At 44.1% G+C, this 26239-nt stretch overlaps 1 protein-coding gene across 4 annotated transcripts in view; it reads left to right on the forward strand.

Moving 5' to 3' along the window:
- The window catches only part of MPL (MPL proto-oncogene, thrombopoietin receptor), a 180944-nt gene that overhangs the window by 86231 nt on the left and 68474 nt on the right, over positions 1-26239 (forward strand). For 2 of the 4 annotated variants that reach the window (XM_068111814.2, XM_078772129.1), the window contains exon 14: positions 441-3430. In XM_068111814.2, the coding sequence (XP_067967915.2) occupies positions 441-1169 (729 nt within the window). In that variant the 3' untranslated portion in view covers positions 1170-3430. The other 2 variants (XR_013622428.1, XM_078772134.1) reach the window with 2 other exon arrangements.

Raw genomic sequence — 26239 nt, forward strand, 5'->3', positions numbered from 1 at the left:
GCCTGGAGGAGGTATGCTCTCAACTGAGTGTCGTTCTAGGAAAAGTGCCATTTTTTGTTTTGTTCTGATGCCACAAGATAAATTGTACTCGATTTTAGAATTTATTGGTGAAAGGAGAAGCATTCGTTCATGTGTGTATGTTATAACTTCGACCGCCATTATATAATGCACTCGCACTAACAGTAAATGGTACAAACCCAAGTCCTCATCCACAGCTATTTCTCGCATTCCTATATTTCCATGAATCCGATTTGCATTCAGGAACAGAACAATTACGGTTAACCATCTCGAAGTAGCCACTCTTGGAGGTAAATGTAAACATATCACATGTTATTGATTTTGTTTTCCCAGACTTGCTTTCTTTACAGATAATTGAATTGTTAACTTTGCATTCCACTCTAATCAGTGAACCTAATATTATTCCTTTGTCTCCTTCACAGGCATGGCTCGCCTCCATTCCTCAAACTCCAATGTGGACCTCGAACATAAGCCATCCTCTCGAAGAGATCAGGCCATGTATGGTGGAGGTGGTGCAGGAAACTTTGAGCATTCGAGTGAGTGAGAAACTGAAGAGCGACATGGAAACAAAGCATGAGGGATTTATTGAGAATGTGGAGATGTGGGAAGGGATACAAAGCAAGGAAGACGTATGGATGTGGAATATAGCAGAGAGTCTTGGAAAATCATGGAGCTGGGGAGATGGAGAACCAAAGGAGTGTTCAAGTCAGGCAGATCATGAAGAATGGCAGGAGATAGAGCATTGGTTAGAAAAAGTATGGGTTGAAAAACAATGGAACTATGGACAGCGTATAGATAATAGAGAAATAACATTAGGAACACGAGACTCATTACTCTCCGATGTATCTTTTGACTCCGGTGTCCTCGATTCTAACACAAGCGAGAGATCGACTGGCTCCTGTATCACAGACACTCTTTTGAGCAAGACAGGAAATCCAGAATCTTCTTTATATTCGCCATCACTTCCTATAGATGTTCTGAACCTTTCACTTACTCCAACTAACAGCTGGAATGGGTATCTGCTTCTACCTGAGGCTGGGCAAGCCAGCAAGATAACTTCAAGCATTACATATGCAAATATGTCCTACCAGCCAGTCATACAGACCCCGGGAGCAGCTGATGGTCCTTTTGCAAATGATGGAAGCAAATAAACAATGAACAGCATGGGAAAGAGGGGATAGTAAGAAAATAGAGCGAATCTATTAATGTTGTCTTAGGCCAAAAGGTGACGTCATCTAGAACCATGACAAAATAACATTGAATGGAAGTTGAAGCGTTTAAGCGCTGGCAACAACCAAGAGCTTGCAGATGACCCAGCTCTGCTCGATTGGTGCTGGCCAAGGAGTCAACATAGCCATGTATAAAGCAAGATGAAACTGTAAGATCCCAATTCCTGGTCTACGTCACTTTAAGGTGACGTCACGAGATAACAGCCATGGATATCAAGTGCTGTGGCGAGTTCAGTAAAGAACTGTTGCATAACCGTAAAAGCCGTATTCCATCATCTCAGAAATTCCAGGAAACAACGCTCAATTGAGTCCTTTGTGTTTCCCTTGGCTGCATGCCCTGGAACTGTGTCGGAAGTGTGGCCATGCTTCCCTGTTAACCATGTGATATGCACATTAGGTCCAATCTATCCTAGCTTATGAGCTCACTGAAATATTGTGTACCAGTGGAATGTTTCGATCAGGTAGTGAATGTTTCCAACTCAAAATAGTTGACATAGGTTTAGCAGTTTCATAGACGAGACGGATTTCTGAGAAATGTTAGGTACATTTTTGGGTAAAAGTTGGGAACCTCACTTTTTTTACATAACTAGGGTATGCTGAATTCGATTAACCCGGTTCCCAAGCCGAAGTTTGAGTTTTTGACCTTCTAATTAGCATAAACAAAATGGCCGCCAAATTGCCATTTTTGGACAATTTATTTGAACAAGCATTTATATATCATGTATATTGTATATACATGCAGCTCTTTTACTTTAACTTTACAACTTTTACCCCAAAATGCACCGAGAAGCTTATACATGGCCTTTTTTCATAAATCCGTCTAGTCTATATTATGGTTGGCGACATATTGAAAGAGACATTCAAACCGATATTGAAATTGGACACTATAAAATAGGAAATGGTTTTAATAAGACAATGTTTCATACAACCATTTATTCTAAAATTAAGTATACATGGCCATGAAGCACAAACATTCAGGAATGTCACACATGTTGTTTTGCCAAACTACATCAAATTCATACAAGGGGTCTGATCATCACTCTGTTGCTGACGGGCACACATTGATGTGCACCTCAACTCTGAATAGCGACATTTGCAGCGTCGAGTCTTGCATTGCTTCTGGCATGCACAACAAATCATCTCGAGGCAACTTTCTGGGATTGGACTCAGTGACATCAAATTAGGCTCTCGTCCTGAATCACCACGTTTCCATCCCATTTCCACAGGTGCAGGAAGGTCAGGTATGGCACAATGAGCATTTTTCCATACCATGGCTTGATAGTGTACTCACATCAAATGGAAATGAAGAGCATCACTTGTCGGTGACATTGCCTCTGGTTTCCCAGTCTTGGAGAACAGCATATGTCGTGCTGAATCAACAGAGGTTGTTCTGTGCACATTATATATTCTGCAGACGAACGTTTCTGCAGATTTGATTGTCTCCTCTGTGAGTTCACCAATGCCCAAGTTCATCTTCAGCAATTTATTCAACAACAACAAAAACCTCAAAATTCGACTTGGGAACCAGGTTAATCGAATTTAGCATACCCTAATTATGTTAAAAAGTGAGGTTCCCAACTTTTACCCAAAAATGTACCCATAAAAGCTTATACATGGCCTTTCCCATAAATCCTATCAGGGTGTTTCGTCAATTTTTCAGAGTTGTGCCCTTTTTGGACTTAGAAAATATCACACTGGCAGGGGACATGTATTGCAAAGCAATTCTCACTCTTCTTTTTCTCAATGTAACCCTCCTCTGAAGCAAACATAAAAATAGATAGGCCTGAAGATTATAGACCTAGAAGTGTTTTTTCAGATGGTGTGAAGGTACAAACAACCCAGAATCCGAATATACCTTTGACTGAACAATAATAGTGATCTCCATCGATATGATGTTTGTTCTTGCACAAGTACAATCTCTCCAGGACACTGTGGTATTCATGGTAATACAGCACAATTAGAAGGCTATAATTCATGGTATAACACAACTGGCCAAGCAGAGAATGTGTGCACTACAAAAGCCGTGAAGATTCCCCACTTCATTGTCTCTCTAAGTGTTAAATCACCTTTCTCTGGAAGTGTCAGTACAGGGAAACCTTCAGGTTATTTTCATCAGAAAGAAAATGGCATATTGTTGGCTTAAGGATATTTGCATCCCCATAATAAATCCATATGTTCTTAAAGGAGAGTACTCATTTTTTGTATCCTGCGGTGTCGAGGCTCATGGAGGAGCTAGAACACAAAACGGATCAGGAAGTAACGTAAAAAGAACAGGGGAAAGAGAGGGACAGGGGGAGCAGACATACCAACAGCATGGTTGAGGGACAACATAGGGAGATAATTGTAGAAATAAAGGATGTGGGGAAGAATGATGGCAAGGGGAGGACTCGGGAGGGGAAGAAGATGGACACAGCTACACACTCTCAGCCAAAGAGGTCGAAGGAAAAACTGGAAACTTGGAAAGATGTGGGCTTAGGGAGGATGAATAGGTAGGGGGGAGGTGAGATGGGTAGAAAAGTTCATGGTTGTAGATGGAGGATTGTGGTGAAACTGAGATTGCGCTGAACATCTGTCTTGAAGCTCCAGAGGGAAGAAAGACATTGAATAAAATGTGGAAATTGGCTGCACAGGTAAAGAAAAGGGTTGAGCAGTGATTCTGGGTTTTCACCAGAAGGGGGCTACTGGCAAACTGCGTGTGCCCTGCAGAAATTTGGGGGTTGGGCGGAGGGTGGGAGAGAACTATGGCAGAGCACAGAAAGAGCAGACGGAGCAAGACCAGAAAGGAGGCAATATAAGACAGAGAGACCTATTGATTCAGCTTCATTACGGGAGATTCCAATGATATCGAAGGATATGGTTTCCGTGGCATCAAGCTGAGCCGTTCAGCAAATCAGAGACTTCATCACATTCTTCCGACATTTGTGCCTCTTTTCCATGTGACTTATAGTGTTAGTTTGATGCTACAAACTGTGAGAAACCTGCTGCAAGTAGATCAAGTGTTGTTTGTATTTTTGAATATGTAAAAAAAAACAGCATCTGGCTAAAAACGTTGTAGTTTGTGACTGTACAGTAGGTATACAGCTACATACATGTGTGCTCCTGGATTAATGATGCTTCATCTTGCATTGCTGAGAAAGAAAAAGAACCACCTTTGGAGGCCATTTTTCCCTGCAGAGCAGGGGTTGGCCCTTTTCTAGCACTGTGGTCCCCTTTTTGAAGCAATGTTTTATGGCCGGATGCTCTTGCTGCCGCCAACCCTGTTAGTCGCCTCTTGCGGCACACAGGGAATTACCAGTGAACTGGTACTCAATTTGCCGACCTCGGAAGGATGACAGGCTGAGTCAACCCCCCTGGTGTTAATTCAGCGATCGACCGGGATTTCGAACCCAGGATCCTAGGAACCCAAGCCGGCACCCTAACCGCTAAGCCAACACCAGGCTCAACTTGCATTGCTGAGAGATGATTGCAAATGTTGCAAAAGGCATGGGACGCTCAGTTTTGTGTAACGGGACAATTCTGGTGCAAACAACATGTAATTAGGCCAATAGTGGCAGTATCAACCCCAAAAATTAGCCTGTTGTGATATTTACTATCTCACTATTGTATAATTGCTTCCCCGATGAACATTTTAAAATATTATTTTAGAAATTGTGCACAAAGATTTGAAGAAATGGTGTCTTTCATTTTAGTCAGGTTCACTATGTTAACAAATATAATTTCGTTCAAAATTTTGGGAGATCAGCAAACCTGTGCATTTTTGGAATCACCAGAGCATGGTGAATCCGAAAATCAATGTTGGCATTTGCACAGACACCTGTATAGCCGCCATTTTGGATTTTCAAAATGGCCGCCATAAAATACATATTTTGCGCGATCTCGGCTTCTAGTCAACCTAGAGACTTAATTAAATATACTCATCCTATGTTTCCTGGGTCAAGGAATCCAATAAAGGCCTCAAAATAGTGATCAGGATTATAGAAAAGCAACAAAGGTAATTGAAAATCATTGTCTTTATATTTGTGATATAACTGTATTACACAATACATGATATTGTAAGTCCTTTGAAGTTATAGGTATGGTTTTATAAAGCAAGAAAGCAGCCTTGTTAGTATCAGATTGAACTATAAGTCCTATACACAGGATCTACTAGGTCTATACCGTTCAGGAATATGCTTTTACAGATCTTCATCACTGTCCTGAGTGTCATCTGGAAAGTCCTAAAAGTGAAGTAAGTGTTAGGATTAGCAGTCTAATGATCCAGAATGAGACAAGAACCCACCAATGGTTTGAACCCACCAAGTTCAGGTTAGCCCACCAAGGCTAACCAAGAAAACCAAGAAACCAAGAACCCACCAAGAAAACATAGGATTAGCATATTAAAATAAGATTCTAGGTTGACTAGAAGCCGAGATAGCACAAAATATGTATTTTATGGTGGCCATTTTGAAAATCCAAAATGGCGGCCATGCAGGTGTCTATGCAAATGCCAACTTTAATTTTTGGATTCATCATGCTCTGAATATTCCAAAAATGTATAGTTTTGCTAATCTCCAAAAATATTGAACGAAAAAACATAGTGAACCTGACGATTTGTACGAATCCCTCCCACCACCGCCTTCTGCCACCCAAACCTCGACTGTGGGACCAACTTCCTGGTCTAAATTGAGAGTCATCTAATAACATTGCTTATAGGAAGGTGGCTTATAGGAAATACCGTTACAGGCCGGAGAAAAGCACCAAATTTCCCACAAAATTTCTTTAGGGTACTATGATTAATTTCAGAAGTGTAGCATCAAAAATGGAAAAAAATAAAATTGCAGAAAATGATACTGCTCTTAATTATATATGATTTATTGTTTATGAATGATAACTGCATCCATATTATAAACCACAGTTACTACTGAAGGTCCAAAATTTGCCTAAGATAATTGAAATATTAAAGAGCATGTTTGAATAAACTGTCAAAAACATTAAGACTACAAGAGATATTGTCCGCCATTGTCCCTCTATTTACAAACATCACATATGAAGCTTGAACCCCCGCTAACCCCCGCTCTAGCGGGGAAAATGGCCTTAAAACGATCATTCATTCATTCATTCATTCACATATGAAGCTTGAAACAGTCTTTTTATTTAAAGTGAATAAATGTACAGGTGACATCCATATCAGTTTAATTATATACATTTTTGACTGTTTGGTGATGATTTTTTTTTCCCAATAATTGTTGTAATACAAAGAGCTCCTGAGGACATTTGCCATATCTGTGGGTAATATCCTATGTATTTTTTTTAATGTTGAAGGCTCCAGTCACGGACTATATAGTCCTCATCGAGGCCAGGCCTAAATAAAAGGGCTGCATTGATAGAAAAGTGAAGAAAGAGAGAATAGTCGAAGAGTTTTTGAGGAATTAAAAAAATCTGCTTTTTGAAAAGGGGAAGGTCGTAAGTGTTTGGAAAGATATGTGAAGGTAAAGAGTTCCATAGTTTGGCAGTGGAGGGGAAGAAACAAACATAATATCCTACCCTTGAATTGCCAATGGCCAAACAATAATCATGAGATGTAGTGATTTGTCGAGTATTTCGTGGTCTCGCTAATGGTGGAGGTACACAAGCAGCAAGTTCTTGGGAGCAGATACCGAAGTAATATCTGTAGAAAAGAGAAAGTGAGCCGACTTTGCACCGTGATTTGAACGGGTCGAGATTTGAGGTCAGATTGGGAGAGTTGACAAGTTGGATTACTTTGGATTAAATTTTGTCCAGTAAGTATGTGGAGCTAGAACCACCCCAGATGTGAAAGCAGCACTCCAGACAAGGACGAATCAATCCTTTATATAGTTGAAGCAACTGTCGAGAGGAGAAGAATCTTCAACATCTGAACAGGACTCCCAGTTTATTTGAGGCAGGCTTAGCTATCTGTGTAATGTGTGGATTCCAGGATAAATTTGATGTCAGGGTAATACCTAGTAGGTTTCTTGTATCACATGGTATAATTGTTGAGCTTTCAAAGGAGATTGGAAAGTTGAGAGGAGTTTTGGAGAGAGAGATAGGAAGAAATTGAGTTTTCGAAGCATTAAACTTAACCTGGTTACATTTGCCCCACTGGGAAATCTTGTCCAAATCTGAATTTGAAGAGGTGGCTGTGATCAAACGAGATGTAGATCGAGTGAGTGAAGATGGGCCAGATGGGAAAAACATGGAGGAATGAAATGTCGAGCATACGAGTGCATTTGGTTATTTGTAGAAGAAAGAAGGTCATTGATAAAAAGAAGGAGGAGTGTTGGAGACAGTACAGAACCCTGAGGTACACCACTGTTGATAAGGAATGAGGGAGATGTGCAAGGAGGTAGATATTCATATATTGTTTCAAAAGGAATTGAACAAAGCCTATAACACTGTATTTTGAGGAAGCAAAATGTACCTCTCATCAAACTGCAGAAACCTCAAAGCACATAAGATAAAAAAATACAATGCATAAATATCGCAAAGAATAGTTAAAACGAAAAAAAAAGAAAATGACAAGAAAGAAATTGAAACAAGTTAAACATAGAAAATCATAATCATCCACTATATAAGGGAGCTGTTGGTCTGTGTCTGTGTGTCGCCATTTTTCTCAGAGATGGCTGAACAGATCTTCCTCAAACTTTAAGAGGTTCATCAGTGAGTGCTTGGGAGTGTTTTAGGCCAAAAAAGTTCGTTTTTTCTTTGATTTTTTTTATTTAAAATCGCTCTACAGTGCCTAAGGTTTTTTGATTAATGACAGTCATATACAAGTAAATATTATAATAGTTCATAAACGCCTTAAAACGATCAATAGGCAAATTCCGTGCAGTAACACAAAAATACATACAAAACAATCACCAGGCATTGGAAAACAAACAATAAAACAATTCCGGAAGCGGTCGAAGTTGGTGGTAGGGCTTCTTCTTCTTCTTGACGTCATCATACTTAACTCAGAAACGTGATGATCGGCACATTCACCAGCAGATATTCAACGAAAAGGTAAAATGCTTATTTGACATTTGTGATGGATTCTGATTTGGATGTAATTGCTTTTCCATTATATTTGCCCTCATTTCAAATATGTAAATGTTTCTTTTTCGCTTGAGGAACGCCAGGTACTCCAGCTATAAACACTTATATTCTTTACCCGGGGTACAAATACAAATACAATTTTGTCTGGGGGGTAACATCGGCTATGTGGCCGCGGCCTCATTTGGGGACTGGGAGAGGGGTGTAAATTCTCTATGTAAATGTACCGTGTAGTGCCTCCTGGTGATGTTGGCAGAGCATATTGCAATTTCCTTTTTTACATGTGCAACACTGACGTTATGAAGCACTCTTTGCATGGGAAATTTTTTCTTCCTTCCCTTCCCCTCCCCCCCCCCCCATCTCACAAAACGGAGGGGCCTGTCAAAGCCACGCACTCCCCAAACTATGTACAGTATATGTAGTACTAGTGGGGTCACCCGTGGGAATCCCACGGGCATGGACGTGTGTGACATTTCGACATATTGAGTTTGATGCTGTGCATGCACATGCAGTAACACAAAATGGTTACTGGCAATGTATATTTACTTCTGATAACATGTGAATGCATGTGCATGCACATGGGAAATACAGTTTGAAATGTGTCATTACATCGCATGTAAAATGTGATTTTAAGAGCTCAAATCCTCTCGCTCCCAAACATACAATTGCAAGCATACCATACAGTCAAGCACTCAGAGTAAGACGCATTTGCTCAACAAAAATGGCAGAAGAAACTTCTCTCTGCCAATTAGAAACACACTTCATTGCAAGAAACTATGACCCTCACTCTGTGAAAGAAGCAATAACCCGAGCAAAACGCATACTGAGGGCAGACCTTCTGACTTACAAACCCAAACCTGCAACGAACCGTGTCCCACTGGTAACCACCGACTCTGCTACCTCATCCCAATTGCCAAGTATTCTGAATAAGGCCCTTCCTCTCCTCCATCAATCAGAAACACTCGGCACCACATTTCCTCAACCTCCACGAACATCATTTCGACGTGGTCGGACACTCAGGGACCTCTTGGTAAAAGCAAAGCACCCACAGCCCCACAACAAACAAACTAGGATCCCTGGCTTCTATAAATGCACAGCAAACAAATGCATTATTCACAAGCATTTACTAGAAGGAAACAAATTTTGTAGTTCTAGCACTGGACAAAAATTCCCCATCACCTCCTATATGAACTGCAAATCTACATGGGTCATATACCTAATCACTTGCCAAAAGTGCAACAAACAATATGTTGGAAAAACTGAGAATACACTCGACACACGATTTAATAACACCCGGTCAGAAATCAATAACTTCCACACCAGTCAGGGCAAATCTCTACCTTACACGATACACTTTAATCAACCGGATCACTCCATAAATGACATTCAAATCTCTGCCATTGAATCAATCACAAATCGATCACACACAACGATTCTGAAACGTGAGTCCTTTTGGATACATAAACTTCGGACAAAAATCCCTCATGGCATAAATTTTGATGATTAAAGCATGTTCCGACATCAACCCAATCAAATTGTTAACCGTAACCCATTCATTCATTCATTCATTCATTCACCCATTCATTCATTCTACCTTATATGTCATTTATATAAATATATTATATGAATATAAATGGTATATGAATATATGCTTGTGTGTTTATGTATGTATGTATCTCTATATTTGTATATGCACGTGCACCGGAACTGTAACGCAAACGGTAACTGTAAGGTGCACTTCACTTCCGTTGAACTTGGGGCTGGTGAGTGAGCTTTGGCGTGGCTCTTCCTTTTGTATGCATTTTCTACACATATCACACATCTTACACACATATCACGATACATACTTGACTGATATACATGCCTGCTGTTTTTGTAGACTCAGAGGCAGACCTTTGTTGGTCGAAAGCTTGTCAAATTAAAGATCGAAGTCCTGAAGCTACATCCGCATCTGATTTAATCTCCCGATTATATATATACTAGCAGAAGTACCCGGCATTGCCGGCTGGGGGAGGGGAGGGGGAAGAGGAGGGGAGGGGAACGGGGGGAGGGGAGGAGAGGGGGGGAGGGGAGGAGAGGGGGGGAGGGGAGGAGGGGAGGAGAGGGGGGGGGGAAGTACCCGGCATTCCGTGTATAAACGTGAGGGGGGATGGGGAGGGGAGGAGAGGGGGGGAGGGGGAGGGGGAGGGATGGGAGAGGGGTGGGAGGGGGACGGGAGGGGGAGGGAGGGGTGGGAGGGGGGAGGGGAGGGGGAGGGAGGGGTGGGAGGGGGAGGGAGGGGTGGGAGGGGGAGGGAGGGGGAGGGGAGGGGGAGGGGGAGGAGGGGGGGAGGGGGAGGGGGAGGGGGAGTTCTCGGTGGTCACCCATAAAATAGATTTGTAAAAATTTTGGTTGCTCACCTGGTTGAGGGTGGATAGAGCCAATGAGGTGGTGTACCTGGCCTTGCACCTTGAATGTAGGCATGAATCCTTGTCCAGTGACGACGCGATCTGCTCCAAATGAAGTCATTTGGAACGAAGAGTTGTAATTATGGATTTCCTTCAGGAAGTGTCTGGATTGAGTCGTAGTTGATTGAAGTAGTTCTTTCAAAGGTTCCGGTGGAGATTGGAGAGAAGGCGAAAGGACATTGCCTCCCCTGCAACACATTCCTGGTGTTTCTCCCTTCCATTTCAAGGCATGGCAAAACTGACAGGTGAACCTCGTGGTGAAAAATAAACCTAGGTAATGTCGGAGTTTACGGGCGTAAACTGGATAGGTGGTTGTAATGTCGGAGTTTACGGGCGTAAACTGGATAGGTGGTTGTAATGTCGGAGTTTACGGGCGTAAACTGGATAGGTGGTTGTAATGTCGGAGTTTACGGGCGTAAACTGGATAGGTGGTTGTAATGTCGGAGTTTACGGGCGTAAACTGGATAGGTGGTTGTAATGTCGGAGTTTACGGGCGTAAACTGGATAGGTGGCTGGTGGCTGCCTTCAAACCAACTGCCTTGACGAATGCTTTGTCGAGTCTTACAGGTAGAGCAGTACCATGTCTTCCCGTCTGATACATCACCACGAGTAATAAAACCACAATGGACATTACATCGACGGCAAATACAATAATTCTTGATGAGTCTGCGACGTGCACACCACTTAATAATGTCAGGTATTAATCATACTATCACTTCTTTGGCTCTAATACCTGACATTATTAAGTGGTGTGCACGTCGCAGACTCATCAATAATTATTGTATTTGCCCTCGATGTAATGTCCATTGTGGTTTTATTACTCGTGGTGATGTATCAGACGGGAAGACATGGTACTGCTCTACCTGTAAGACTCGACAAAGCATTCGTCAAGGCAGTTGGTTTGAAGGCAGCCACCTATCCAGTGGTAAACTCCGACATTACAACCACCTATCCAGTTTACGCCCGTAAACTCTGACATTACAACCACCTATCCAGTTTACGCCCGTAAACTCCGACATTACCAAAACCTATGTGGTGTGAATGGCAATGTTCGTCGCTGAAATGTGAAAAAACGCAATCGCTTTTCGCTCTGAAATACGTGCGAACGCGTAACTGAGTTAATGGCGGCAAGGAACATCACGTGATCGCTCTGAGCGAATCAGTGCACTGCTCTGCGACCGGTCAGATTCCGTGCATAATATTCCTCGCTGAAATGCGCTGAGGTAAAAATAAGGCAAAAAAAATTATGAAATAAATTTTTAGGTCGGCCATGTTCTTCCCAGGCTCAATGGCCATGTCTGTGCCAAATATCAAGTACGTGAGCCTCTCCGTTTAGGAGTCTATCGGTAGCATTACACACACACACACAAACTGTGTTTTATATATATATATATATATATATATATATATATATATATATATATATATATATATATATATATATATATATATATATATATATATATATATATATATATATATATATATATATATATATACATTGTTGCGGTTTTGAGTTTTGTACAGTCAGTATAATAAAGGTTAAATCTCCCCCTCATATTTAGTCACACAAACAACATGTATCCTCACGATAGTTCAGTTATTTCATAGTATTTGTGAGCTTAGTCCTTTTCCTATGTTAGTTCTGCATTGAGTAGAGTAAGGAGAATAGGTCCTACTTCTACTTCCATTGACTATCCCGCCTCCCTAGCCTCATGCCCCTTTGCGCTGACTTTGGTTAATTTTGGGCGAATTAACATGAGGCAGGCCTAGGAGGGTCGGGACGGGGCCGAATGAGGGCAGCAGAGGAGCTGACGGTAAGCGCAAGCCGCCAATCAGGGCTCGGAGGGTGTGGCGGCAGCACTGCGTCACAGGGCGTGGTTGGAAGGTTCGAGAAGGTTCGGGGCGTATCAATATAAGCCGTTGCGCAAAGCCCCCAAGAGGACTGAGCACCGGCAGTTGGGAGTTGAGTTCCAGCAGTGCGGTGAGTTACAGAAGAGGTGAGAAGTTGAAAGAGCGTGCGGTGAGCAAGAGGACACGCGAGTAGCTGGATTGAAGAGAGCGGTACAAGGACTGAGTTGGCATTGAGTGAAGAAAGACGCGCATGAACCAGGATACGCGCTAATCTATCTATAATTCCAGTAATCTCTGTCTGTACGTTTGTTTGTCTGTGACCGCTGTTTCTCGACAACCACGGGTCCGATATACTTTTAACTTGCCAGGTATATTGCTGGGGACCCGAGGATGTGCCTTTTCAAGGTTTCATATTAATCGGACAATTACTTACCGAGCTATGTCCAAAAAACGATTCAACCAATCAGAGAGCAGCGAACTATCGCGTGTGCCGAACGTGGCGGACACACTCTGCCTCGGATGGCACATTTGAGAGCGTATTCATTTATTTCACGTTTGCAAACTATGTTGGCGCTATGTTGGCGTTAAACGATGTTTTAAAACTAATAAAAACGAATTTGCGATTCATTCGCTTTCCTGCGCGTTTGTGCACGCGATGGCGATTTCTTTACCAAACTCCGGAAGCCGTTCGCTTTGGACCAAACCATTTCATGTAAATAGAGGGGGGGGATATAATTTTAGATATAGATATAGTACGGGCAATGCCCTAGTCTATCTATAATTCCAGTAATCTCTGTGTGTCTGTGTGTTTGTCTGTGACCGCTGTTTCTCGACAACCACGGGTCCGATATACTTGAAACTTGCCAGGTATATTGCTGGGGACCCGAGGATGTGCCTTTTCAAGGTTTGAAATTAATCGGACAAGTGGTTCCCAAGGTATGGTCACCGTACTCGCAAGCCGTTCGCTTTGGCTTGGCGAATGGACCAAACCATTTCATGTAAATAGAGGGGGGGGGGGGGGTTCTACCGTACTCGCAAGCCGTTCGCTTTGGCTTTGCAAATGGACCAAACCATTTCATGTAAATAGAGGGGGGGGTTCTGTGGTCGTTACTGCCACGTGGTTTCAAAGTTTTTTTTTGTTGTTGTTGTTTGCACGCATGTTTTTTTGCACCCACGTACGGGCACGCCCTAGTATAAAGCAATGCTCGGTTTGAGCTTGAAGCCGAGCCGCGTACAGTGCATTAAGCTGCGCGAGTGATAGCGCGCTGTGTAACTGCCAGCCGCGCTGAGAGACGCGTATTTTCCTTCTTAACTCATCGGCTGCCTTTTGTTCGGGAGACGCACTATGAGGATCCTTCCACCACCTGCTTGCCATCTTCGCGGGACGTGCGGGGACCATGGAGAGCCGGACGGGGCCGTTCCTGGACGACCACGTCGCCGCGGTTGGCCTGAACATCAACCAGCCTGCAATCCCCTGTGTGAGTGTGACGGGCCCGAGTCTGGGATATTAAGAATAAGACTGGTTAAGTGCTGCTCTGTGTCTCTGCGTACCGATCATTGTACATACGTGTGGGAATAATCATTAAACCTGTGTTCTTCCTTTTCCATTCGATCGTTCCTGTGATTTCCTCATTGACTAAGCGTGGTACGAATAGAACCGCTCTAATCGCGGTCCAATAATTAACGGTGACTGCACGGACCATGTGGTACTCAATCTGCTCAGTGTACCCCAAATCACACGTGGCTCGTGTGAGGCTTGCTTCCCCGCTTCCGTGGTGGCACAGGGATTTAGGTATGAGCGAGGATTGTCCCGAAACCCTACCTTGCGTTTGTCCGGGAGGGGCGTTGCAAGTCTCTCGGTTCCGCCAAGCCCAGAAAGAACAAGGGGCTTAATCCCCCCTTGGTAAGGGTAAGAAGGGCGGTGGAGAACCGTAACAATATATATATATATATATATATATATATATATATATATATATATATATATATATATATATATATATATATTGTTGTGGATCTGTCGCCGGCCTTCTCCCCTTACCAAGGGGGGATTAGTCCCCTTGTCTTTGACTGACCAGGTGCGACCCGAGACCTATGACGTCCCTTCCGGACATCAGGACCAAATTTGCTATTACCTAAATACTCTCGCTGCCCTGAAGCGAGGAGACGGGCCTCGCACGAACCACGTGTGTTGATACGCCGAGTGGTTGCGTACACGCGATCCGCGCCGTTTAGATGGTGGAACGCGATTCAAGCGGTTTTATTCATACAACGCTTAAGGTGGGTTTTCACGGACATGCGAACGGTTTGCGAAGGATGCGAATGTCGAAAAAATGGCAAAGTCCAACATTCGTATTTTAGGCTCCAAAAGTTCGCCAAACATGCGCGGGGGTTCGGAAGCGTCGTCAATTGTTCGCAGGAGTCGTTTTTTGTTCGGCGGGTATTTCAAAAATGTTTGAAATTTATAGCGAACGTTTCCAGCATCCCGGGTCGTGATTTGCTCTCAAAAATGTCTAAAAAGCTTCGTCATATGCGCACGACCTACTCACGACGTGCGTGATGTTCGCAAAATCTTCGTTAAACCCCAAACAGATTCCGACAGTTTCAGTGTCAGGGCAACCTTGAGTCCAACAGGTAGAGCTTTCCTCATTTTGGTGTCTTGCTTCAGCAGTCGGGGAGTGAGTCTGTCCACCAGTACCCTGAAGAGGTCAGGATCCATTCTGAGCAGTCTCTTGTATGTTGTCAGGTCTCCTTCTTCCAGTGCCTCCATGAGCTGTCCGTACCAACCATGCTGAAGTCTCTGCTGCTCCAGCAACCAGTTGTGGACCCACACAGTCTTTACATACTGCTTTCTCTTTTTCTCTGGTGCTTTTCCTTCCTCTTCTTCACACTTGCGCTTCCAACACAGTCCTACAGCAACAAGCAGCAGAGCTTTTTTTTTTTTTTTTTTTTTTTTTTGTATACAAGATCGAGGCTCGTGAAAGAGCGAACATTTATCACACAGAAAGACAAACCGACAAACCGACAAACCGACATAAAACAAATAACATCGGGAGCGGTAGACAAGATGGGGAGAGAGGGGGAAGGACACAAACACAACATTTGAGAGCAGGAACCGAGAGACATGGAGACATCGAGAGATCTGTGGGAGGGAGAGGGCTTTGGGGGGGAGGCATGGGAAAGGGGGTGGGAGAGGCATAAAACATATGGACACTGCCAGGACTACCGGGAAAGAAGTTGGAATTACAAACAAGGTGGATCTGGGGTGAATTAGTGGGGGTAGAAAAGATCAAGGTTTTGGATGGGGGAAGATAAGAGATGGTGGTGAACAGCTGTTTTAAAGACCTGGAGGGAGGAGTGGGATTGAAGGGAGTGTGGGAGTTTGTTCCAGAGGCGGGAGAAAAGAGGAATGAAGGAGTGAAGGTGAGCAGAGAGCCGACATTTCGGCAGTTTAACCATCAGAGGCTTGCTGGCAGATCTTGTGCGACCTGTTGGAATATTTGGGGGACAGAGCACAGAGAGAGCTGGGGGAGCAAGGCCGGAGAGGAGTCGGTAGAAGACAGAAAGACCACCTACCTGCCTGCGGTGAGTGAGTGAAAGGCCCTCAGAGATAGCTTCCTCTTCAATATCAAAAGCTTCCTCTTCATCAATGGACAGGACAGATTTCAGAGCTTGCTGGTCCATCTTCTGTTACTGACCTATAGTAAGGGAAACATATGAAAATCTGTTAACGAAATTGTTAACAAAAAATTTCTTCACCAATATGTTTGTAAAGGTGTGTAATAACATGTGTTAAAATGTTGAAGGTCAACTCCCGTGGGAAACCCAGAAAAAAAGCTGTTGAATTCGGGTACCGAAAAATTATTTTCGAGAATTTTAATTTTTTTAAATCGGCCCTTAAGTAACTTATGAGGGGTCAAATAAGGGTTTTTCATGATTCAGAGTTGATTGTTAACATTTATATTTCACCACAGACACTCCTTTGTGGAAAAATAATTTCTAAATATATCTCATTTTCTACTTTGCAGGACATGGAGTCTAGCAATATGGATGAAGACGTTACTCCACCTGTGCTCAATTGCTTCATCTGTGCACGCTCGGATACACCAGCTGAAAGGCTCATACAGGCAACTCCAAAGGGATATTCAACTTTATTGAAACAAGCAGAAACTGTCGAAAATGTTACTGTTGTGGAACGTATGAAGGAGGCTCAAAAGGAAGGAAAACTGAGGTACCACCAGAAGTGTAAAAATGATCTGTACAACAACTTTGTTGCAACCACCAAGAAGTCAGCTCAAGCATCAAAGGCAGAGAAAGAGTCATCAAAGTTGAAGAGAAGACGCACTACTTGTGAGTTCAGTTCATCAACTGGCTGCAGTTCTAGAAGATCACAGTCAGTTGACCTCCTGTATAAGGATGTATGCATTCTTTGCAACCAACCAGCCCAGCTCTACAAAAATAATCCAGCACAAGCTAGAAAGAAATACAGAGTGCCAGATAATTTGACTGCAGATACACTGAAGGCAAGCTTGCTGAAGACAGCACGGAGTCGCGGGGATGACTGGGGCACTGAAGTCACTGGACGCCTGGAAGGGATCAACGACTTGGTAGCAGAAGAAACACTGTACCATTTGCGATGCAAACTTATGTTTGCGAGAGGTGACAGTTTGTCCAAGACTGATGAGGAAGGAAAAAGGAAGAGAGGACAGAGGAGTATTGATGAGGAGCGAGAGGCAGTTTTTATTGAATTCTGCGAATGGTTAGACTCAGAATTAGAGCATGGGGTAATGAACATGGACCAAGTCCATGAAAAGCTGCAGGAGTTTGATCAGTCACCAGAGAAGAGCCTTTCTTATTCAAAGCATTGGCTAAAGATAAAACTTCTAGAGAAATACGAAGACACCTTGTATTTCACAACACAGGAAAGAAGGGCAGATGTACTCTGTCTCAAAGATGGCACCGACAATATTCTGCGAGAGCATCATGCTAATCTTGACCATGGAGATGAGAAGACTCAGATCATAAAGACGGCACTCAAGTTCATATCCAATGATATTGCCTTGATTGATTTAGGTCCAAAGTCATACCCCACCACACACAGTATGACTGACATCGATAGTCAGCTGACACTTGTTCCTGCAAGCCTTCAGATGTTCTTGAGACCGATTGTCAAGACAGACGAAAGAGTTGCCGTTTGGGGGCAGAATTTTATTAAGGCCTGTCGACCTCGGTCTGGAGTATTGCCACACCAAATGGGGCTTGCCATACAACTTGATCATAGATTTGGGTCAAAATGGATGCTCAACAAGTTCCACCGGCTGGGATACACTGAGTCTTACACGGAGACACAAAACTACAAATACTGCTTCCTTAATAGTAGGAGTGGAGATGATGTTCCAGATACTTCTGGCACTCTTGACACCATTGTGGAGGAAACCGATGAACAGATCAATGATGAGGTTGCGGTTGATGCTGCGCTTGAGGATCAATCAGTGATGACAGCCAAAGTGCCAGCCAGTGAAAGTGAATTGTCAAGTAATGATCAGGTGGTCTTTATGGAGGTTGGGGAAACAAACAATGCAGTCACTCAGTTTGTTGGAGACAATATAGATTTAAACATTGTCTCTATTCATGGAAACACTCCCTTTCACTCAATGGGTTGGATCGAAGTCACCTCTCCGGCACCACCTTTGCCTATGTCTCTGAACATGTCTCTGTCTCTGCAGCATGTCTCTGAAACCCAGTGACTATGGATGGACAATAGGTGTGCATGGGTATGAGCCAGTTCCAACACTGGACCCCACGGCTCCTGAGGAGCTATTGCAGTTCACGAGCTGTAATTGTCATGGAGATTGCAGCAACCGGCGATGCAGCTGCAAGAAGAATGGGGTCACGTGCATCTCGGCCTGTGGAGTCTGTAATGGCATTACATGCAGAAACTGCAGTCATGATGTTGTTGAGTCTGAAGAAGACATAGACAATGACTGTTGAAACTTCTGACATTGTGAATGAGAAATAACTCTTGAGTATTATATTTGTATGTGAAATAAAAGCTACTTTGTGTGTAAATGTAAAAGTGAAAATATAAATGTTAACAATCAACTCAGAATCATGAAAAACCCTTATTTGACCCCTCATAAGTTACTTAAGGGCCGAATAAAATTAAAAAAAATTCTCGAAAATAATTTTTCGGTACCCGAATTCAACAGCTTTTTTTCTGGGTTTCCCACGGGAGTTGAACTTCAACATTTTAACACATGTTATTACACACCTTTACAAACATATTGGTGAAGAAATTTTTTGGTAACAATTTAGTTAACAGATTTGTGAAATATCTCATAAAATGCCCTTACTACTATGGGCAAGAACTGCTGGCAATACATTTCAAGGCATTTATATACTGCCCAAGTGTCGGTCGGATCGCCGGTCGCAAGATAATCGCGCGACATATGTACAAATTTCGCATGAATGTCGCACGACGTTCATTATTCGCGAAATATGCGCAAAAAGTTTGCATGTGTCGCGAAATGTCCGCACGAATGTTGCCCGAGATTCGTCCAACATTCGTGTTGTTCGCATTTTAGTCGCGTGTTCTTCATGTATGTGGACTGGCCATAGTTCGGCAACGCTACACACGACATTCACCCATACGTTGTGAGATCTACGCACAAACTGCGCAAGAATAGTTTACGCCTCCATTGTCGCGACACATTCGGAGAAAAACTTCTCCGAATGTTGGACTTTGCCATTTTTTCGACATTCGCATCCTTCGCGAACCGTTCGCGTGTCCCGTGAAAACCCACCTTTAGTCAATGGAGAAATCACGGGTACGATCGAATCAGAAAGGAAGAACAGGTTTATTTACACTATACACAATGATTCAAGAGCAGAGACACAGAGCAGCTTATACAGTCTTATTCTTAATCCCAAGGACACGGGCCCGTCTCACAAACACACTCACACGGGGATTGCAGATGGCAGGACGATGTTCACCAGCGCGTCCAGGGATGGCTTCCGTGCAGCTCTCTCTGGTCCCCGGCATGTCCCTTGGAGATGGAAGTAGGTTTAGGCAGGAGCTCTCCGCGTGTCGTCTGAACGGAGCGGGTTATCACGGGGCGAATTGGTAGGGAGCGGACTTTGACACGGCTGGCGGTTATTCACTTACGGCTATGGCCGCGCTTACTCACGTGGGTGAAAAGCGCAATATGCGTGACCGGCGCCTCTGGCTGCGCCCGCATACTTTGTACAGTTCAACGCCTCTTTTTTTTTTCTTTTTTTTTGTATACAAGATCGAGGCTCGTGAAAGAGCTAATATTAATCATAAAAAGGTCAAACCGACACACAAAACACAAAAAAACAAGGGGAGTGGCAGATAAGATGGGGAGAGAGGGGGAAGGACACAAACACAACATTTGAGAGCAGGGACATCGGGAGGACTTGGGGGGAGGTGGGAGAGGTATAAACCATATGAACACTGCAAGGACTCTGGGGTTAATTACCGGGGGTAGAAAAGATCAAGGTTTTGGATGGGGGAAGATAAGAGATGGTGGTGAACAGCTGTTTTAAAGACCTGGAGGGAGGAGTGGGATTGAAGGGAGTGGGGGAGTTTGTTCCAGAGGTGGGAGAAAAGGGGAATGAAAGAGTGAAGGTGAGCAGAGAGCCTACATTTTGGCAGTTTAACCATAAGAGGGTTGCAGACATCTTGTGCAACCTGAAAGAATATTGGGGGGACAGTGCACAGAGAGGGCTGGAGGAGCAAGGCCGGAGAGGAGTCGGTAGAAGACAGAAAGACCACCAACCTGCCTGCGGTGAGTGAGTGAAAGGCCCGCGGAGTTGACTTCATCGCAGGAGATTCCAATGATTCTGAAAGCTTTGGCCTCAACAGCGTGAAGCCGAGCTAGGTGTGAGGCAGGAGCACCAGCCCAGAGGGGGGAACAGTATTCCATTGAGCTGTGGATGAAAGCCTTGTATGTGGTGAGGAGCTCAGGTGTGCCAAGGAAGGACTTCGCACGACGGAGGATGCCCAGTCGGCGACTGGCTTTGGAGGCCAGCTTGGAAATGTGGTTTTCCCAAGAAAGATCATGGCAGATAGTGAGACCCAAAAGCTTGAGCGACAGAACTTCTTGGAGAGGTTTGTTGAGAAAGTATATGGGAGGGTTTTTTAGTCTGTCCTTTCGGAGAGACATTGTAAGAGTGTGAGATTTGTCAGGATTGAAAGACATGTTCCACTTGTTTGACCAGTCTGTGATTTTGTCCAGGTCTGCAGAGAGTGAGGAGGCTGCAGACTGCCGATCTGAGGGATGAGGATGGAGCGGCAGATAGTGGCGTCATCAGCAAAGAGATTGAGAGGATTTTCCAGAGAGTCGGAGAGATCATTGATGAAGACCAGAAATAGCACAGGGCCCAGAACACTACCTTGGGGAACTCCAGCCAGAACAGGAAGGGGAGATGAGAGAAATCCATTCAGGGCCACACGTTGCCTACGACCAGAGAGGTAGTCAGCAAACCATGAGTGGAGATTTCCATGAATACCATAGGAGGATAGTTTGGTGAGCAGAGCTGGGTGCCAGACCGTATCGAAGGCACGTGATATGTCAAGAGAGACAGCTCTGATTTCCTGTTTGGCATTGAGGACCTCCATCCATTGTTGAGACAACAGAAGCAACATGTCCAGAGTAGAATGACCTGGTCTGAATCCAAATTGATGATCAGAGATCAAGCCATTGGAGAAGAGGAAGGATTTGATATCCGAAGCAATGATGGATTCCATGACTTTGCTGATAAATTGGAAGCAGGCTGATTGGTCTGTAGTTGCAAGGATCTGTTTTTGCACCTTTTTTGTGTAAAGCGGTAATGTTTGCTGATTTCCAAGATGCTGGCAGATGACCTTGAGCAAAAGAGAGGGTGAAAAGAACAGAGAGAGGGTGAGATAGAGTGGCAGAGCAGGATTTTAGGACCCGTGGGCTGATGCCATCTGGTCCAGTTGCAGAATCAGAGTCGAGGTTTGATAAAAACTTCTCCACCTTGTCAGGAGAGGAGGACACAGAGTTCCAGGAGCAGTTGGGTTCAACTGGGAAATGTAGGAACAGAGAGAGATGGGTTTGGGACACAAGATTTTGAGGCAAACACAGAGTTGAGGCATTCGGCTTTGTCACGTGCGGTGTCAACTGTGTAGCCATTTGAGGTAAGGGAGGGGATGGAGGGGGAACAAACACCAGAAACGGATTTGACCAGATGACACCAGGATTTGGAGGAAGGAGACAGGTTTGAGAGTTCAATCTTGAGTGTGGAGAGATAGTGCTTCCTGGCACTCCTGAGGGTAGACATACACTTGTTTTGAGCTTGGTGGAAGGAACTGAGATTACCTTCAGTTGGATTTGCCATCCAAGAGGCAAAGGCAAGTTGATTCAGGGCAACTGCCTCACCACAAGATTCAGTGTACCATGGATGGGAGGAAGGGTAAGACAATTAAAGACGAGGTGGGATAAATCTGTGCATGAGAGAGAGCAGTTTGCTTTGGAAGAATTCCCAGGAAGAATTGATGTCAGAGGCATTAGAGATGGGAGACCAGTCCAGATGATTGATGGCTGCTTGCAGACCGTGCCAGTCATCCTGAGTGAAATGCCAGACTCGTCGGCGCTGAGGAGGCTCTCAGAGAATGGGAGAGAGATGTCCACTTTAACAAGCACATGATCAGAAGAACCGATTGGAGCAGAAGAAGAACAGCAGACATTTGCAGGGAAGTTAGTCATAACCAGTCCAGAAGAGAAGATACTCCATTGACTGAGATCCGGGTCGGGAAATTGACAGATTGTGTCAGTCCCAATGAGTCGCAGAAGTCCTTTGCTGAGGTGCCATTGCTGGTTAGAGATGTACCCACACCCAGTCAGCTGGCATGATGACAGTTGACGTCGCCACATATGAGGAAGAGAGAGTTTGGATGAGTTGATAGAAGTTGGTCCATGTTGTCCGACAGCGAAATGTAAATGGAGTCATCACTGTTTGGAGGACGGTACAGAACACATATGAACAAAAGGTGGGAGCGGAGAGGAAGCCGTAGACAGAGGTACTCCTGGGGGTGGGGTGGAGAGAGGGCAGTGCAGGGAGAGTGAGGAAGAGAGTTTTTGATAAAGATAGCCACCCCACCACCAGGACGAGGCTCAGGTCTATCGTAGCGGAGGAGGGAGTAACCAGGAAGAGATATTAAGGAATTAGAGACATCTTAAAGGAGGAGAGTTTCTGTTAAGCAGATCAAGTCTGGATTGTCAGAAGCAACCTGAATGGAGAGATCAATCAGGTTTGAGCGAAGGCCCCGGATGTTTGAGGTCCATACCGTTAATGAGGAGCGAGGGGGAGCATCGGGTGTAGGACAGGGGAGGGGAGGGGTAGGGTCAGATGAAGGGTGAGAGGGGAATGTAGGATGAGCAGTTGATAGTGTGTCAGAGATTACAGAAGAGTTCCAAGAAAGGGAAGGATGAGGAGGACGAAAGGTTTGATGGTGATGGGATGAGGCACGGTGAGGGGTTGTTTGAGAGGGGGGGGGGGGCAGAGGAAAGTAGAAGGTTGGGGGAGGTGGAGGTATGACATAGAAGGGAGATGAAGTGGGGAGGAGGCAGCTGTGAGAAGGAGGTGGGAGGAGGGAGAATTTGGGAGGGATGGCTGGGGGGGAGATTTGAAGGGGAGGGTTTGGGGGAGAGTTTTGAATGGGAGGGGCAAGGGGGGAGTTTAGGAGGGGAAGGGCAAGGGGGGAGTTTAGGAGGGGAGGGGCAAGGGGGGAGTTTAGGAGGGGAGGGGCAAGGGGGGAGATTTGGAGGGGAGGGGCAAGGGGGGACATTTGGAGTGGAGGGGCAAGGGGGGGGTTAGGAGGGGAGGGGCAAAGGGGGAGTTTAGGAGGGGAGGGGCAAGGGGGGAGTTTAGGAGGGGAGGGGCAAGTGGGGAGATTCGGAGGGGAGGGGCAAGGGGGAAGTTTAGAAAGTGGATGATTAATGAAAGATGAACATATATAACAAATTGGGTTTGTTGTGATTTTCACGTTAGCGATTCGTTTAAGAACAATGGAGGAGGGATGGAATGAATCAGAATTTAGAGCATGGAGTGATTTGGAATCATAAGAGATTGAATATTTTTTTGAAATGGAATGAGTTGAAGAGGAAATTGAAAGGAGCCTTTTAAATAAGAAGAAAAACAGCGTGTTGTAATAAACCACTGAACAAAACACTGAAGGGGAAAGTTTAAACATATTTAAACAGAACTGTGAAGAACAATCAAGTTCTTATTTAGAACAATGAAGAACAAGAACAAAACAATAACTGTGAAGAATTCACAAAAATACCAATGGGGAGAGGAAGCCTAGAGTGATGACCATGAGTCACTTGAACAGGGAAAAAGGTGGAAGGCAAGGGGAAAATGGGGGTGGGGCGAGACAGCGCACGTGGGCAGAGGCAAAAGCCCACGAGGAGAAAGGGAAATAAAAGTTTTTCTTTGTTTGTTTTTTTGTTTGTTTTTTGGGGGGGGGGGGGTGTGGGGTTTACAACGTTAGACAAATAGTAGATGTTCAGTGAAAGTTTGGGGGAGAAGGGAAAATCAAAAAACCTAGCAAAAAGCGAGGGAAGAAACAAACTTCGACGGGGGAAGCCTGAGGCAGCAAGGCCTCACTCCCCGCGCGGCAAACAAACGATTAATTTATTAAAGATAAACACCGAGAAACATCCAAGGGACTCACTATAAGTTCACACGCCGAAAGATAAAATACAGTTACGACAAAATACAATTGTGAACAGACTTAACTTTGAAAACGTGCTGACCGTGCGGAGCTACGAATAATTCGTGACGTCGTCTCGAGATCTCGCGAGATTTCAACACTCTTATTCTCTCTCTCTGCGCAAGTCCTCAAACAACGCGCGTATCCCCAACAAGTCCTTTGCAACGCTCTCCACTTGCAAGTCCTAATCCTTTCGCCACCACCGTTCAAGTCCTGCTGATAAGTCCTTCTCCCGACAAGTCCTCTGATAAGACCTGACGAGGGCTTTGCCCAGCGCGTTATATAGGCACGCCCCACGAACCTTCTCGAACTCACCAGACGCGCCTTACCACGCCCTCTCACGCCATGCCGCTAGAGCTCTGATTGGATGGTGGCTCTTACCGTCATCACCTCCGCCGCTCCCGATCTCAACGCCGCTCACCCCGACCCCGTGCTCCTCCTTCTCAGGCCTACCTCGTGTTACTCGACTAGTGGTCAGCCGAATGGGGCGCGGGATCAATTACGCCCATAGAGGTAGAATTGCACCCATCCCATATTCGCCCATCGAGGTAGAATTGGAGGTGGGACGCAAAATGAATGGAGGACCTATTCTCATGTCTTTACACAACGCAGGCACTAAGAGGGGAAATGGCCTATTCTTACACATACTAAGACATAACTATACTACAAATGGGCCTTTATGTTGCTCGTGTGACTAACTATGGGGGGCAAACCTTTAACCATTAATGCCTTCAATGTGCCAATCTCAAAACCGCAGCAATATACATACATACACACACACATACATACACCGACACACATGCATACACATATACACATACACACACATGTATACACACATATACACATAAAGACACACACATACACTGATGCGCGCGCGCACACACACACACACACACACACACACACACACATGCACATATATACACATATATACATCCACACACACACACACGTACACACATGTACATGTGTCTTTTGGGCGGTGTATAAGACCATCACTTAACACTTGTCTCTCCCGGGTAGACCAATATCACTCTTTTCGTTAAAGAATACAAAATGACGTTTTAAAAATCAAAGATTTCAAATAATCTTCTTTAAAGTGTACGTGAAACGTGAACCTTTACTTCCGGATAATGCAGTTGAATGAAATGCGAACGAAGAAATATATGTCGGCATCATTGTTGACGTTTTTGTGACGACTGTCATCAAACGGAAAAGTAATACATCTTAACGGAAAAGAAAAAGCAAATTTTTCATATATGTCGACATTTTGAGCTATTTGGGCGGTGTATGATACATAGTCCTGCGTCGAATCCGGTTGTCATTAAAGATTTAAAAGAAACCTATTTAAAGTGTATGTACACATAACTAATAAATAAAAAAACGAAGAAATATCTCTCGGTAATTTCCTGAAACATATTTTACTTCCGGATAATAATGTTGAATGAAATAGGAACGAAGAAATATATTATGTCGGCATCATTGTTGACGTTTTTGTGCCGACTGTCATCAAAAGTAAAAGTAATATATCTTAACCGAAAAGAAAAAGCGAATTTTTAATACATGTTGACATTTTCACTGTCTGTTATTTTAGGCGGTGTATTTTCGTGTATCATCGTGGCACGGTTTTAAAAAATATATCCCTGCATTTTCCCGTGTGTGCGTGAATGTTCTCAATTATTTCTGACACCGAGTCTAAAACCATCGATAAAAATGAAATCAGATGAGGAATTCGAGATAAAATCGTGAGGGTGACTCAATGAATGGGTTTTATTTTACAGGCCTTTGAGAATTCATTTCGTTCTATAAACTGCAACTTTCATGGGATTTTCTTCCTGTTTTTTTTCAACTGAATCTAAAACGATGTTAGCGACTGTTAAAAATGAAATGATATATCG

Source organism: Myxine glutinosa, chromosome 1 (genome assembly GCF_964187855.1).
Source record: "Myxine glutinosa chromosome 1, kmMyxGlut1.1, whole genome shotgun sequence".
Classification (NCBI taxonomy): Eukaryota; Metazoa; Chordata; class Myxini; order Myxiniformes; family Myxinidae; genus Myxine; species Myxine glutinosa.